The following is a 14,258-nucleotide window of genomic DNA, read 5'->3' as shown; positions in this document are numbered from 1 at the left end:
GCACCAGCCTCTGGGAAAGCTGAATGTTACAATGGGCTGTTAAAAACCACCTTGAAAGCAATGGGTGGGGAAACCTTCAAACATTGGGAACTACATTTAGCTAAGACCACCTGGTTAGTTAATACTGAAGCTCTACCAGTTGAGCTGGCCCTGCCCAATCAAAACCTCCAGATACTGCAGAAGGGAATAAAGCTCCGTGGTCCATAAGGGGAATATGTTAGGGAAGACTGTCTGAATTAGTCCTGCTTCAAGCAAAGGCAAACTCATCTGTGGGACTGGTTTTGCTCAAGGACCCAGGTGCACTTGGTGGGTAATACTAAGGGTCCAGTTGTGCATTTAGTGAGAGCATTCAACTCTGTTCAAGGTAAATGGTGGTAATTTTCATTAAAGTGGTGGAAAATTTCCTGTAAAGTTAAGGAAAGTCATATGGAAAGATGACAAAGTAATGCAAATTCAAGACATTAGAATTTCTAACAAATTTAAGAAATGTAAGGTGGTGTAAGCCATTTCTGTCTTACAGACTTGCGTCTCTTCAAATACTGAGAACAAAAGGAAGTGCTTTTCCATGCCACATTCATTTGCTTAGTGAAAACCTTCATAAAAAAAGGGGATTAAAAGCTCCCAGTCTTATTGTTAGGTAACACCTTTAACTTTGATACATCTAAGTTTCTTCCAAAGGATAAATGCTTCATATGGCTATTCTAAGAGGGTTAGGAAGTTGTATGTGCTGTGTTCTAACTCATCAAACACAACAGCTGCCTTCAGCAGTGATCTAAACACCAGTAACAAATTTTAGATAGTGTACAGAAGAAAATGCTGGCAGGCATGTGTAATTCATTGTATTCAGTTATTTTATTTTCACTATCCAAACGCGAAAGAAACACACAGTTAAGTTTCAGGTATGGATTACACAGTTTTCTAAAAATACTCCTTTCATGTTCTCTTCAATAAACCATGTGTTCAAATGTTTACATTTCAATCATAAGTAGCAGATATCTTCTCCTCCCTGCTCCCTACCACCAAGGGACTTTTTCTACTTTAATATAAAGTACTGTAAACCTCTTATTCAAAAAGAAAAATTCAGAAAAAAAACTTCTTAGTCAAACACCTTTTCAGAATTGTTGTCTGGCACGGCACAACATTTAGAAGTTTCTTTTGGTATAGTAATTACTGAAATTTTTTCAGCCAGGTTAGGTGTCTGTGAATATTTTAGAATTAAGGCAGACAATACACACTTTAGAAATATATTAGCACATATTTGTCATGGTATGGCATTTTCAGTAGACATTGGTTTTTCATAATTCACTGTGCATTTCACATTTCAGAAAGCTTCTACTGTGCTGAACATCATCCTTCTTCCTTTAGTCTTGTTCTTCTACACTTCTACTTTTGCTCTCAGAACTCTATCCTGTAGGTATTTGTGATCCTACATTCCTGAAAAGCTTGCTTTCTTTATGCAAGAGTTACATTTCTTCATACTTAATACAGTAACATCTTTTCCCATACATTTCAAGGCAGCTGGTCAACATCTCAACTAAATGCAACAATTAAAAATTTAATTTTGGGGGAAAAATATAATTTTTACATATATTTTCACAGTTGTATTCATCAGTACATTTAGCAACAATTATCTAAACTATGGAAGCTTTTAACCAGTACTAGGACTTGACAAGAACACGGGTTTCTTCTCCTGAAAATTCATTTCTCCTCTGGCTTACTACATGACTGTTGCAACTTTGTGAAATACTGTGTGGAATATATTTTAAAACTAACTTTGAAACTTAACATATTTATGCTGATAGACAACAAACCAATACTACACAACACAATACTTGATTGCAGAGATTCTGTAAGATATATTGTGCACTTATAAAAAATTCTTTCACTTCAAATATAAGTGCAAAGCAGTAGTTAATATTTTAATTCTACACTGTAGTAGCAGTCAGGTATACATAAACCAGCACTTTTTCTACCAACAAAACCAAACAGCATTTTTGAAGTGCATAATGATTACACTAAAGCATGACAAATGCAATGCCAACTGAAGACAGTTTCTAAAACAAAGTACTTAGTCTACTGATACAAAGGCTATGTAAAAATATGACATTATCAATGCTACTGTAGATCTGAAAGCTTTCAAAATACAAAATACAGTGTTTTTTGGTGGTGGTGTTTGTTTTTTTTTTTTTTTAAGGTTAAACAACTGGCAGTACCAAATTAAGCAAGTTACTACACTTACATCCTCAACAGCTTTTTGAGAAACCCACTGGGTCTGCTCTGGGACCTAAATATCAACACTGCAGATGACTATATATCCCCCAAGTCCTAAGTACTACCAGGTCCTATTCTTCCAGCTACAAACATTCATCCCAATGATCAAGCCCTCTGCACAGGCCTCTGGTTGTCAAAATAGACTGTCTCTGACCAACAACACACAATTACACTGCAGTGTAAAGATATGGCTTTCTCTAAAAATGATCTCATATTAAAAGTAAAAAAAAATAAAACTCCACAAGACACTTAAAAATCATCCTTGAGTTCACCACTACATTTATGCAATCAAATAGACTATGTAATTAGTCATACTGTTGTAGAACAAGAAAAAGACCTTTTATTCACTTGAAAAATTAGCAGACTGGAAGATTTCTTCATTGCATTACACAAACTTCCCTGAGATTTTTACATAAATTATGTTTAGTCTACTATGTATTTGAAACCAGTGAGCTATTGTGTGTCATACACTGCAAATTTTACATAATTCCTGCATATGTTATCCAGCTGAAATGCTGTCTCGATGCTTTAAAGCTTTATCTCCTTTGTTACAAAACACATGTACACATAACTGAGACTACAAATGCAAAGACATTTTTTGCACAAAATTTCAAATCCTCAAAGCAATGTATAGAAATTGAGAAAACATGTTAAGTTGAACAAAGGACTTCAAAGTTCTTTTCAGCTTAAAAACTGACTGTGAAATTAGTTTGAAAAATCATTTATGCAAATGCTTGGAGGCAAGAACACTAGCAGAAATAGTTCTAAATGCAATGGGCAGAGAGAAGGCTGATGCTGCTCTCCCTATTTAGCACTCTCTTGTGCTATAAAATAGTAGCTTTGTAGGAGTGATTGTGGGAGAGAAACATCACAGTTGTACAAAATACTGCTATACTGGCACTATGTTACACTAAGGATTTTTTTTTTTTTTTAACATTTTTTTAAAAGTTGAGGTTCTTCAACCTCTGATAAGATGGATGTAGTTAACCACAAATTTTAAGGAGGCCCCACAGTGAAAGTAACCTCTGTTTCACTAACTCACTGCCACAAATTTTAAAAATGAGCACTTCATTTTAAATATAAATCTGGATGTCAGGTCAGTTTGCCAAGCTGTATATCCCCTTAACTGAACTTCTCTCAGCAGAAGTCCAAGAAGAACAAGCATTTTACTTTGCAAACAATAATGCTTAAGTAAAAACAAACAAGATTATTTGAACTAAAAATAAACAAACCCTGCAGTTATACTACTTTGAGATATGAGATTATCCCCAAGTTTTATGCCTCAAGGCAAAACCGAAGTGTTCTCTTGTCCAAAAATTTCTCTTACTTATTTCAAAAGCTGAATTATACAGCATTCAGGTAGCTCTTATCTCCTTCCAGTTCTCAGTAACTGGAATCATGTCCTGGCCCTCCGCTGAGTGCGGAGCAATTGCACTTTTAACTCCTCCTTCCAAACAGTCTCATTCTGGGTATTACCACAGAATAGGCTTGGGCCACTTCAATACAGAACAGGCTTGATCTGGTTGTGACTGGCCATATCAGATATTGAGTTGTAAGTATTCTTTTTCTGTGCTGGAAGGAAGATACTAAGATGATCATCTTAACAGTGACGTGAGGAATTGTGAAAGTGAGGGCATTTTCTAGGTTTTTAATCCTGCTTTGAAAGTTCCCATTCATAGATGTACTTATGGATGCATGAAAACTACAAAGACAGAAAGAAAAAATGAGCAGCATTTAAAAGCAGTATGTTTAGCTTTTCCTTATTTAAACTGAAGACACTGCCTTGTGTAAAATGAATTCACTTCTATGTGTTATCACTGCATCTTCAATTCTATAAAGGCAATCTAATACTCAAGGGAAAAGAAGAGTAAGAAGAAAAGGATAAACAACTATGCTTTTTCATTTTTAAATTATAATTTTCACATGGATTAGTAGATTTTCTGTCTCCCCCAATTAAGCACAATTTGCTCCCTTTCCCTCAAAATACTTACAGCACACCACACAGCCTATTACATCTCTTTGGATATACTGCTGGCTGATAACTGATTCAGACAGGCACATTGAACTGCTTCTGTTTTGTTACACAGAGAAGCCAGTTCTGCATCAACACTGAAAAAATCATGAAACTGTATTTACACACAAAGTCTTTGTGCAACACACAAAACAGGGTGCCAAGTCACTATACACTCAGTGTAAAAGTATTTCTAGAAGTCTTTTCTGGGCATCTCCATTTCAACAAGGAAATACACTGGGTTTTTATCTCTTAGTTTCATCACATTTTAAGTCACCTCTTTTTTGTATTGCCAAGTAAGGCAAATAATGGTGTTGCTGAATGACTACTCATTATTTAATTTAGAAAAATAATTTCTTTCCCTACTGAGAATTTCAGCACGTTCTCATAGTAACAAATATATCCTGATAAAAAAGCCCTAGCAGGATTTCTTAGTAGTCAGATTGAGATAGGGTATTTGCCACACAGATTTTACTTCCAGCAAGCATAAGATGTGTGCACATGTACATATGTCTAATATACACAGCTGACCAAGTACATTTTCTTCTGCATTCCAACTCATCCTCTGAAGGAGGGACAGTTTTCTCATCCACCCATGTTTTCCCTTATATGATCCACTCGCTGAGCAAGATCCCTAAAGGTGGGGCGCTGGGCAACGTTATTGTTCCAGCATTCTTTCATGATAGCATAAATCTGGAGAAGAAAAAAAGAAAATTGGTAGTAGGTAAACAGATACCACACATACTTACTTTGAGCTGGTCTAAAGAACATCCAGCTTAACGTCATGCTTCCAAACAACAGCTGCAAAAGAGTGTGCATAAACTCTTGCTATACCCTTCAGTTTATGTGCTCGATCCCAGGGATAGCAAGAACTGAGGACAGGTGGCTCTGCAAAAGCTCTTATTCTAAAAGACTATTTTTTTTAAAGTTAGCATGAAAATTCACTCAGCTCTTTTTTGAAACTTTTACGAGACTTATGTTATTTTGCTATGTTTTAATATTTTTGCCTGCTCTTTTTTTTTTTTTGAAAAGTTAAAAAAAATGACATGACAAACACCAGTATGACCAGGAATCAGATTTACAAAGACAGTAATTCTAAATAAAGCTTCCCCTGCAAAGTTAACATACACTTCTCCACACTTATATACTAAATTCTTAATTATTCTTCATATATAATCAGAAATAAGCAAAAAAAAAGTTACTGTGCAAACTAAACCCACTTTGAAATCTACTTCCCCTATAATAGTTACACAGCAACAGTTTTCCTTTTGCCCAGAGATGTACCTGATACCTGGTCTCATGAAACTTGCCAAGCTCTTCACCTGTACTCTTCTCATTAATTCAATCCAGATTGTTACTACCGACTCGTACTTTTAACAGTTTTTCACATGTTGCTTAAGAGAAATCTGTACAGCTACCAGGAAAAAAAGTAGAAACTGTTCCTTATCTTTCAGCAAATTTGAAACACCTGCATTGACCAAGCTGCTTTAGAACCAAGTCTCAAGCAGCTTGTAAGCTGCAAGATAAAGTGCTGTAAGCTGCAGGTATCTGGAAGATTTATTATCTGTGATGACTGGCCTTTCAGGATCAAAAGGGGATGCATACAGTTTCTGACACAGAGACATTTCCATCTTGCTTTGATAGCTGGAGAAATGTCAGCCATTGAAACCTTTGGGTTAGTTACGATACAATTTCAGTAAAACAGATTATGTATTATCTCATACATATGACATTCAGGTTATCTATAAAAAGCCAAACCTTTACAACTCAACAGTTGCTGTACTGGTACATAAAATGCAAGAAAGGCTCTTCAAAGACTTCTATTTCCATTCTCTATACATTTTTTCTTCCCCTGTGGCTTCCTGCCTCACTTGTACCATTTGTTCTCATCTCTATTAGAGCACTTGACCCTGCTGTTTTCTCTTCCGCCAATTTTGAATGGATTATTTCTTGACTTACTCCTAAGTGTGCTTGACTTTAAAGGGATGCAGCAATTAATCTGAGCTGGAAGTTACATACGTAAAAAAACCCAACCCATAATTATTTTACTTCCTTTTTTTCCACTACTGATTCACCTACATAGCCCTACCAGACCAATTTGACTGAACTTGACTTTGTGCACCCTGCTCTAACCAACAGAAAACTACAAGACTTAGAAGTGGTAAGAAAGTACTTTTTAAAGCTTCTGGTGTATAAGTAAAACAAAAAGAACACTGAATTAATTTGTGTGCTCTGGGGACAGCTTTACAGCTACACTCCAGTATATACAAAGTACATGAATACAAATCTGAATTAATATACTTAACTGTCCCCACAATCTGAGAGTTGAAAATGCTTGACAGTGAATAACATACATGATAAACATGGGCTTTCCATACTTGAGAAGGGAACAGTAACAGAAATGCAATAATCAAGATAAGAAGCTCTTTAAATCATGGAATTAAATGTGAAAAACCTTAGGTAGCTATTAAGATATTTTTGCTAAATATCACAGATTTCAAAAGAATCCATAGTTGACAGCTTTGAATAAGAATCTCTACATGGGACTTACATGGAACAAGTTCTATATACTAATCTTGTTGCCTTAATACATATATATTTTTGAAATAGAAGTGTGAGTGCCCAAGTACAGCAGTCAGTCATAATAGTCCCAACTTCATATATTTAGCAAGACTACATTCTGGGCTCCTGAGGCTGTGCAAGCTAAAGAATCAGAAAAGAAATATGATTATACTCATCATGAAACTGATAAAATAACAGCACAGCCATTTCACTTGAATACACAGTTTAGTGGTCCAAGCAGAACAAAATACAAGTTTTGCATTTACCAAGTACTCACCCTAACTGAGCACCTTTCACACTATAGTAATACTTTAACACAGTACTTCACCTCATCAGGGCATCCATCTGGTCTTGGTAGTCGTCCATTATTCTTCAACAGCTCTATCAAATGAAAGACAATCATCTGCCCTTGTTTATCATTGCCAATCATGCGCATGAATTCCTGAAACAAAAGGCCAACTGTAATATATGATCTTTAGACGGAAAAAAAGAAGCTATAATATTCTTACCAAGCAAAAATTCTGTCTAAGAGTAAGAAGAATAAATAGAATAGTACATAAAAATGATGAAATTATAAATTACATGTCCAGAGAATATGACAATAATTACAGATTTTTTCTGTGTGTAGAACAGAATAATAATATAGACTAGAATAAAATTTAATTATACATACACAATTTACATCACTAAGTGAAAAATCTTTAAAAATGCTCATGATCATCATCTGATGATCTGGCTACCCTGGATAAAGAGGAGGCTGAGAGGCTGAGGTTTTCAAAGACTTCTATGCCTCAATCCTAAATGGCAAGGGCTAAAGGCACACTGTCCAAGTTGAGAAAGGCAGATGGGGGGACTGAGAGAATGAAGATCCTAAGCCCACTGTGGAAGAGGGTCAGGTTCATGACCATCTAAGGAACCTGAACATGCAGAAGTCTGTAAGACCTGATGCAATTCATTCAAGGGTCCTGAGGGACCTGGGAGATGAAGTTGTTAAGGTGAAGGTTGTGATGACTCAAAAAAGGGTAATATAGCCCTGATTTTTAAAAAGGGGAAAGTAGAAGACACATTTAACTACAAGCTAGTCAGTCTCACCTCTGCCAAGCAAGATCATGGAGCCAGTTCTCCTGCACACTATGCTAAGGCATATGGAAAACAAAGAAGTGACTGGCAACAGACAGCATGGCTTTACTAAGGGCAAAAATTTTTGCCTGAGAAATTCTGGTGACGTTCCATGATGGAGCTACCTGGACTAATGCAGAGTGTTTGACATTGTCCTGCAGGAGATCCTTGTCCCTAAATGGGAGGGACATGGGTTTGATGGATGGATGACTCAGTGGATAAAGAACTGGCTGGATGGCTGCACTCAGAGTTGTGGTCAACAGCTCACTGTCCATGGGGAGAGCAGTGACAAGTGGTGTCCGTCAGGGGTTAGTACTGGGGCCAGCACTGTTCAACATCTTTGTAGGTGACGTGGACAGTGGTACTGAGGGCACCCTCAGCATGTTCACTGACAGCAGCCTGTGTGCTGCAGCTGACACACTGCAGGGAAGGGATGCCGTCCAGAGGGGCCTGGACAGGCTGGAGAGCTGGGCTTGTGCAAACCTCATGACGTTCAACAAGGAGAAGCACAAGGTTCTACACCTGGGTCATGGCAATCCCAGACACACCTACAGGTTGGGAGGGGAAGTGATTGAGAGCAGCTGCTGATTGAGAGCAGCCCTGTGGAGAAGGACTTGGGGGTGATGGTTGATGAAAATTCAATATGAGCTGGCAATGTGCACTGGCAGCCCAGAAAGCCAAAGGTGTCCTGCATCCAAAGCAGCGTGGGCAGCAGGGCCAGGGAGGGGATTCTGTCCCTCTGCTCTGCTCTGGTGAGATCCCACCTGCAGTGCTGCATCCAGCTCTGGGGTCCCAACACAGGAGGAACATGGAGCAAGTCCAGAGAAGGGCATGAGGTTGATAAAAGGACTGGAGCACCTGCCCTACAAAGACAGGCTCAGAAAGCTGGGTCTGTTCTGCCTGGAGAAGGTTGCATGGAGACCTCACAGCAACTTTCCAGTATCTGAAGGGGGCCTGCAGGGAAGGTGGAGAGGGACTCTTGCAGGAACTGCAGTGATAGGACAATGGGTACAAATGGGTACAGTAATGGGTACAAACTGAAAGGGGAGAAATATAGGTTGGATATTAGGAAGAAATTCTTTACTGTGAGGGTGGTGAGGCACTGGAACAGGTTGGCCCTAGAAGCTGTGGCTGCCCCATCCCTGGAAGTGTTCAAGGTCAGGCTGCACAGGGCTCTGAGTAACCTGGTTTACTGGAGATGTCCCTGCCCATGGCAGGGGGGATTGGGACTAAATGATCTTTAAGGTCCCTTCCAATCCATAACATTCCATGCTTTTGTGATTAATTAGTTTTAAAAGGATAAAACTTACAGGTGATTCTAAAGAGCTCTCTGAAACACTGAAACAATTTAATGCTTTGAAAAATGCCAAACAGAAAACAGGTATTATCATGCTGATGTATAAAAAATGGTTAGCAGGACTAATCAGTAACTACCTGGCAGAAAAATTATTATAATTAAAGCCATCGAAAATGGCTTAGATAAATCTTGCTGTCCAAAAACCCAAAATAAGCTAAAAAGCAGATTAAAACCTCACTCAGACTGCCAGACATCAAAAGTAAATGAGAATATGCTATTAGCTGAAATAAATTTCTAAGCACAACATAAAGGAATTATTTTTCCTCCAATGCTACAAAACTTCTTTAATGATCCTTGACATGAAAGTGTGAAACACTTGTTGGTTGAATGTGAAAATGGCCAAGTTGTGAAAACAATGTATAATTAAAAAGATTACAAGAGATGAACAGACCACTTTGGTTAATTTTAACGAATTACCTTTTCTTGCTACATACCAATAGCATAACCAACCTGATGAAGTGGTGAATGCACATGTAGGATTCATTCATTCAAAGAATAGTCCATCTGAGCCCATAACTTACTCTATCACTTTTCATTTCATAATCCTTCTGAAGAACTCTACATGTCTGCAACATTCACGTTCTTATGCTGGAAGAGCTGTCTTGAGTTCTCCCCTATTATCTCTGATAGCTCATTGTATGAAATTACTAAGAGGTCCACTGAGGCCAGAGCAGAGGTATTCCTCAAGTGCATTTTTGCCTATCATCACTATTCAGCTCTCAAAACCACATTTGCCAGGATTGAGCCTCTGACCAAGGGTAAGGCCAGCTCCAGTAAATACGGAACCCTCAGCTCTCCTCTGTTATGCCCATGGAGAACTGCTAGGTGTAAGATCATGTACATTATTTTTAAGTAGAGAACTGCTAATAGTATCTTTCTTCACCCACTGTAAACTTGTATTTAAGGATACCTGTCAACAGTCTACAAAAAGCCACTCCTTTTCTTTCTTGGACTTCATTAACTTACTAACTTGGGTTCTGCTAACATAAAATACCTTTAAGTTACCTTATTTAAGTTAACTTAATTTGTATGTATTTGTTTGGCTCAACCTTACATTTGGAACAGCATTAAAAATAAATGTCATGCAATGGAATGGCTGCATCTAGGATAACCCTCCACAAAGTATGGGAAAGAATCACCTACAATAAGACATTTTAAAATCTTTTTCAAGCAGAAGTTACAGAATGTATAAGGTATGCACAGACTATGAAATAATTTTCAGATCTTCTTTCCTTCTTATGGCTTGATAGCAGTACCTTTCAGTTACTGCTTCAGACTGGATGTTGGCTTGTAAACACCAAGGTATCTCCAGAAAAGAATCAGTAAATATAAAAGGATCAGTAAATATCAACCTATTGAGGTACACGACAATCTATATATTTTAGAAAATTTAAATAAACAAACAAATTCTCTGAGAATCATTAACTGTATACTTACAGCTGGTGGGCTTTTGCTTTTGTCAATGTAGGTGAAGAGTTCATACAAGACCACACCAAAGCTCCACACATCTGAGGCCACAGAAAATTTGCTTTCTGTCAGAGATTCTGGAGCGTACCTGCAACACACAGTACCAGGAAAATTGCTCTCCTTAACATGCATAAATTTGATTTGGGTATATTTGTTTCAGTAAGACATATTTCTTTTTCATGAGTAAGTATTCTTTACTCATAGATATTAGCACGTTCTCATTTCCCTTCAATACCTTCAATTAGTAACTATTTGTTTAATAATAGTTAATTGGTTTTGAAAACCAAATCGACCTTAAACAAACACAGTTAGTGATAACTATAACCAAGTTTGATTTTTTTTCCAAAAGATTGTAGATATATTTTTATCTGTAGTGCAAGTAAACAAGAATTTGATGTAGTAAGATCTACAAAGAAAGACAATTGTAGCCTTCCATCGCTTTCAGTGAGCTTTGAACTGTGTTGCAGGCACTTCTGGAATTAAACTGTACATCTCCAGTAACATCTACTAAGATGCCATTTTCTATCATTTATTCTTTAGGTAAACAGGGCCTGAGTCAGAATTAAAATACAGTCTAAAATCAGATGTATGGAATGGCATTTTCTTTTGGGGTCTATCCAACAGATCTCAGCTGGAAGACATGAATGTCCAGTGTTTAGGGAACTAGAAGGCCTAAAAATTTGAAAGCATCCAGATGAATAGGCCATTTTAGATTTCCTTTATCTCTAAATACGTTTTCTGTTGGATACTATTCCCTTTAAATAAGTACTTTTTAGGGTTTTGTTTTGGGTATTTTTGTTTGGTTTTTTTTTTTTTTTACATATGTTGGAAAGTAGATGCTACTCTGTGAAGTGAAATATCATGCATGTGACTTTCACAGTGCTGGAAAACTGATGAGGAGCTTCCAACTAAGAATTCCACAACATGCAAAATAAATTGGATGAAATGGCAAAAACTGAAAACATGCCATGATTTCACATGCCAAAAGAAGACTTACCAAAAAATAGGACTTTCACCAGGTTCTTTCACTTTGTAGTATTCTTTGTCTTGTGGCAAGACTTTTGTCAATCCGAAATCTCCAATTTTAACTCTGTTCTCGTTTTCCACCAAGATATTTCTTGTTGCTAAATCCCGGTGAACATATCTTTTTGTACCCAGATATTCCATGCCCTAGGTGTACAGGTTACAAACAGAACAGGAAAAGAGTTACTTTTACCATTACACGGCTGCACTTTCCCTAAGAGGATGAATTAACCTCAAAGTTAAAACCAAAACCATGCTTGTCTTCTCTGAGGAGTTAATTTTTCCAAGCTCAGGGACTTCCCTTAACCGGAGGGAGAGAGTCTGAGCCAAGTATTTTTTGATTATGCAGCTGGATAAAAGTTACAGCTCCTTTCTGTGCCCAAATGCAGTTTGCTGGTGTATGCAGAGGGAAAACAAAATTTGGGTTAAGCTACACAATGAGGATGAGAAGCACATGAGAAGACTGTCCAACCTATCCATTTCATTTACACTTTTTTCTTCTTTTTCTGCGTCTTCTTTCCTGATTGCTTCCATGAAACTTTGTATTATGAGTCCTTGAATTTGACAGCTATTCTCTGATTGTATTCCCAACTGTGTGCCTTGTATGGACCATTATTCACCAACACAGTTCTGCTTATTGTTATATTTTCACAGATTGCTGTAACAACAGTGGTCTGAAGCCATTTTGTCTTTTGTTGCTGATGATCCCTTCTTACCAATGCACCTAATTATTTTCACTAACAATGAAATTTGGAAGAAGCCAGTGTGTGTAGTGGCATTACTAAAACCAGAAGGTCCTGCTTAGACAGTAACAAATGCAGGATTGAAAGTCATGCTGCACAATGTCAAGAGACCCAAATTACACGTGAAAGGAGTCACAAAGCATGTTGTCAGTTTCATAGTTTTATAAGAAAGCATATCCCCCTTTCAACAGAACAGAAAAGTTAAATTACACTAACAGCATCGGTGATCTCAAAAGTTCTGAAAATCAGCATTATACTATTCATGCCAAAAGGCTTACTTCTCTAATTTTTTTTTTTTTTTTAACGTGAGAAACTTCAGAGTTCGGCTACGAAGTGCAATCTTTCTCTCAGATTCTAGTACCTCCCAGCACCACTGGGTGGCATCGCTGTTCACTCACAGACCATTCCAAAAGTGTGCAAAAATGCCCCATTCCTCACTGCCATAAATACCAAACCTAACATCTTCAAAGTGAGGCTTCTGTGCTTCTGGTACAACTAGCCTATGAAAATGCTACAGCTTTTTCTTACTACGATGTACTATTCTGAAAACAGCCCTAACGTTTGATGATAGTAGCTTTTCTGTTAGCCTGGGAAACACCCATTCGAAGACAGATCTTTAATTGAAATAATGCAAATTCTAAGTGGATATCATAATCCTGTGGCACTAGTCTAATAAAAGAGTTTAAATGTGATTTCAAATGTTTCTGTCTTTAAAACTGGGTTCTCCAGCAAGGACACCTGAAACACTTACAACATTATAGAAGGAAACCCCTTTCCCAGTATAGTAGCAAGTAACCAAACACAGTGAACAACCAAACACATTCATCTCAGGTACGGGCATGCCTTCATTTCTCTCATACACTTCAGAGGAGAGCAGCAAGGAAGAGGTAGAAAGGTTTCTGATCAAAACTCTCCAAGATTACACAGTGACAGAAATGCACAGCAGAAAGATGTGAGATGCTGAAAGAGCAAACACTGTAAGAGAAGCAAAACCAGCTGAAAAACGAAACATGATAAGCTAAATGAAGAAAAAGCATTCCGACCAGGTACTCACTATGTTTATAATTAAGTTGCTTTGGAGTAACAGAATGGCACAGATTAGAGTGAAATCTTAAAGCAATCTATTATAACCTCTACTTTGCAGGTCATACAGCAGGAACACTCCAAAGCAAGGCACATACACTGTAACTCTCAGATTTTGCTTTCCTTAGAAGTGAAGACATTTCTTTAAGAGCAAGTTCTAAGCAGATTTCCCACATTTTCATACTGTTTGTCCCCATGGTTTGTCATTATCAAAGCAGGATGTTTTATCACTTAAGTATCAGCAGACTGCATATTTTAGCTCCCTTTCTCTTGGCTGGTGCTTTGTACTTAAGAAGTATCTTATCTACTACTTTGATTTCTCACCATCCTAAAGACCTGTAACTTTTTGGAAGTTCTTTTATATATATGTATGTACACACACACTAAGATCTGTTTTTCTTTGTAGTTTCTGAATACAGTTCCTTTCCCAAAGATTTCTGCCACTGTTTGCACAGCTAGCAAAGGCCAAAATTCACCTTCCAGTCCTCCCAACGGATACCTCAGACCAGTGTCCTGAGACATGTTGCCACTGTTGTTTCACCAGGCTTTGAGTGAAAGCCTGAGGACTTCTACATGCTTCACAGATTCTTATGAGAGTGCACAAGGCCAGCACCTTGAGGTC

General features: G+C 37.6%; 1 protein-coding gene across 3 annotated transcripts in view; it reads right to left on the bottom strand.

Annotated features, from left to right (window-relative positions):
• Positions 1 to 889: 889 nt before the first annotated feature.
• JAK2 (Janus kinase 2) overlaps positions 890 to 14,258 on the bottom strand; it is a 95,321-nt gene continuing 81,952 nt past the window's right edge. For all 3 annotated transcript variants that reach the window (XM_082301055.1, XM_082301057.1, XM_082301056.1), the window contains 4 exons: positions 11,785 to 11,957; positions 10,758 to 10,875; positions 7,173 to 7,286; positions 890 to 4,975 (listed from right to left, as the gene is read on the bottom strand). In XM_082301055.1, coding sequence (XP_082157181.1) covers positions 4,868 to 4,975; positions 7,173 to 7,286; positions 10,758 to 10,875; positions 11,785 to 11,957 — 513 coding nt within the window. In that variant the 3' untranslated portion in view covers positions 890 to 4,867. The remainder of the gene's footprint in view (positions 4,976 to 7,172; positions 7,287 to 10,757; positions 10,876 to 11,784; positions 11,958 to 14,258) is intronic.

Source organism: Coloeus monedula (assembly GCF_965178545.1).
Source record: "Coloeus monedula genome assembly, chromosome: Z".
NCBI lineage: Eukaryota > Metazoa > Chordata > Aves > Passeriformes > Corvidae > Coloeus > Coloeus monedula.
Note: the sequence above shows the minus strand (reverse complement) of the source record. Positions and strands in the feature narration are given on the sequence as shown.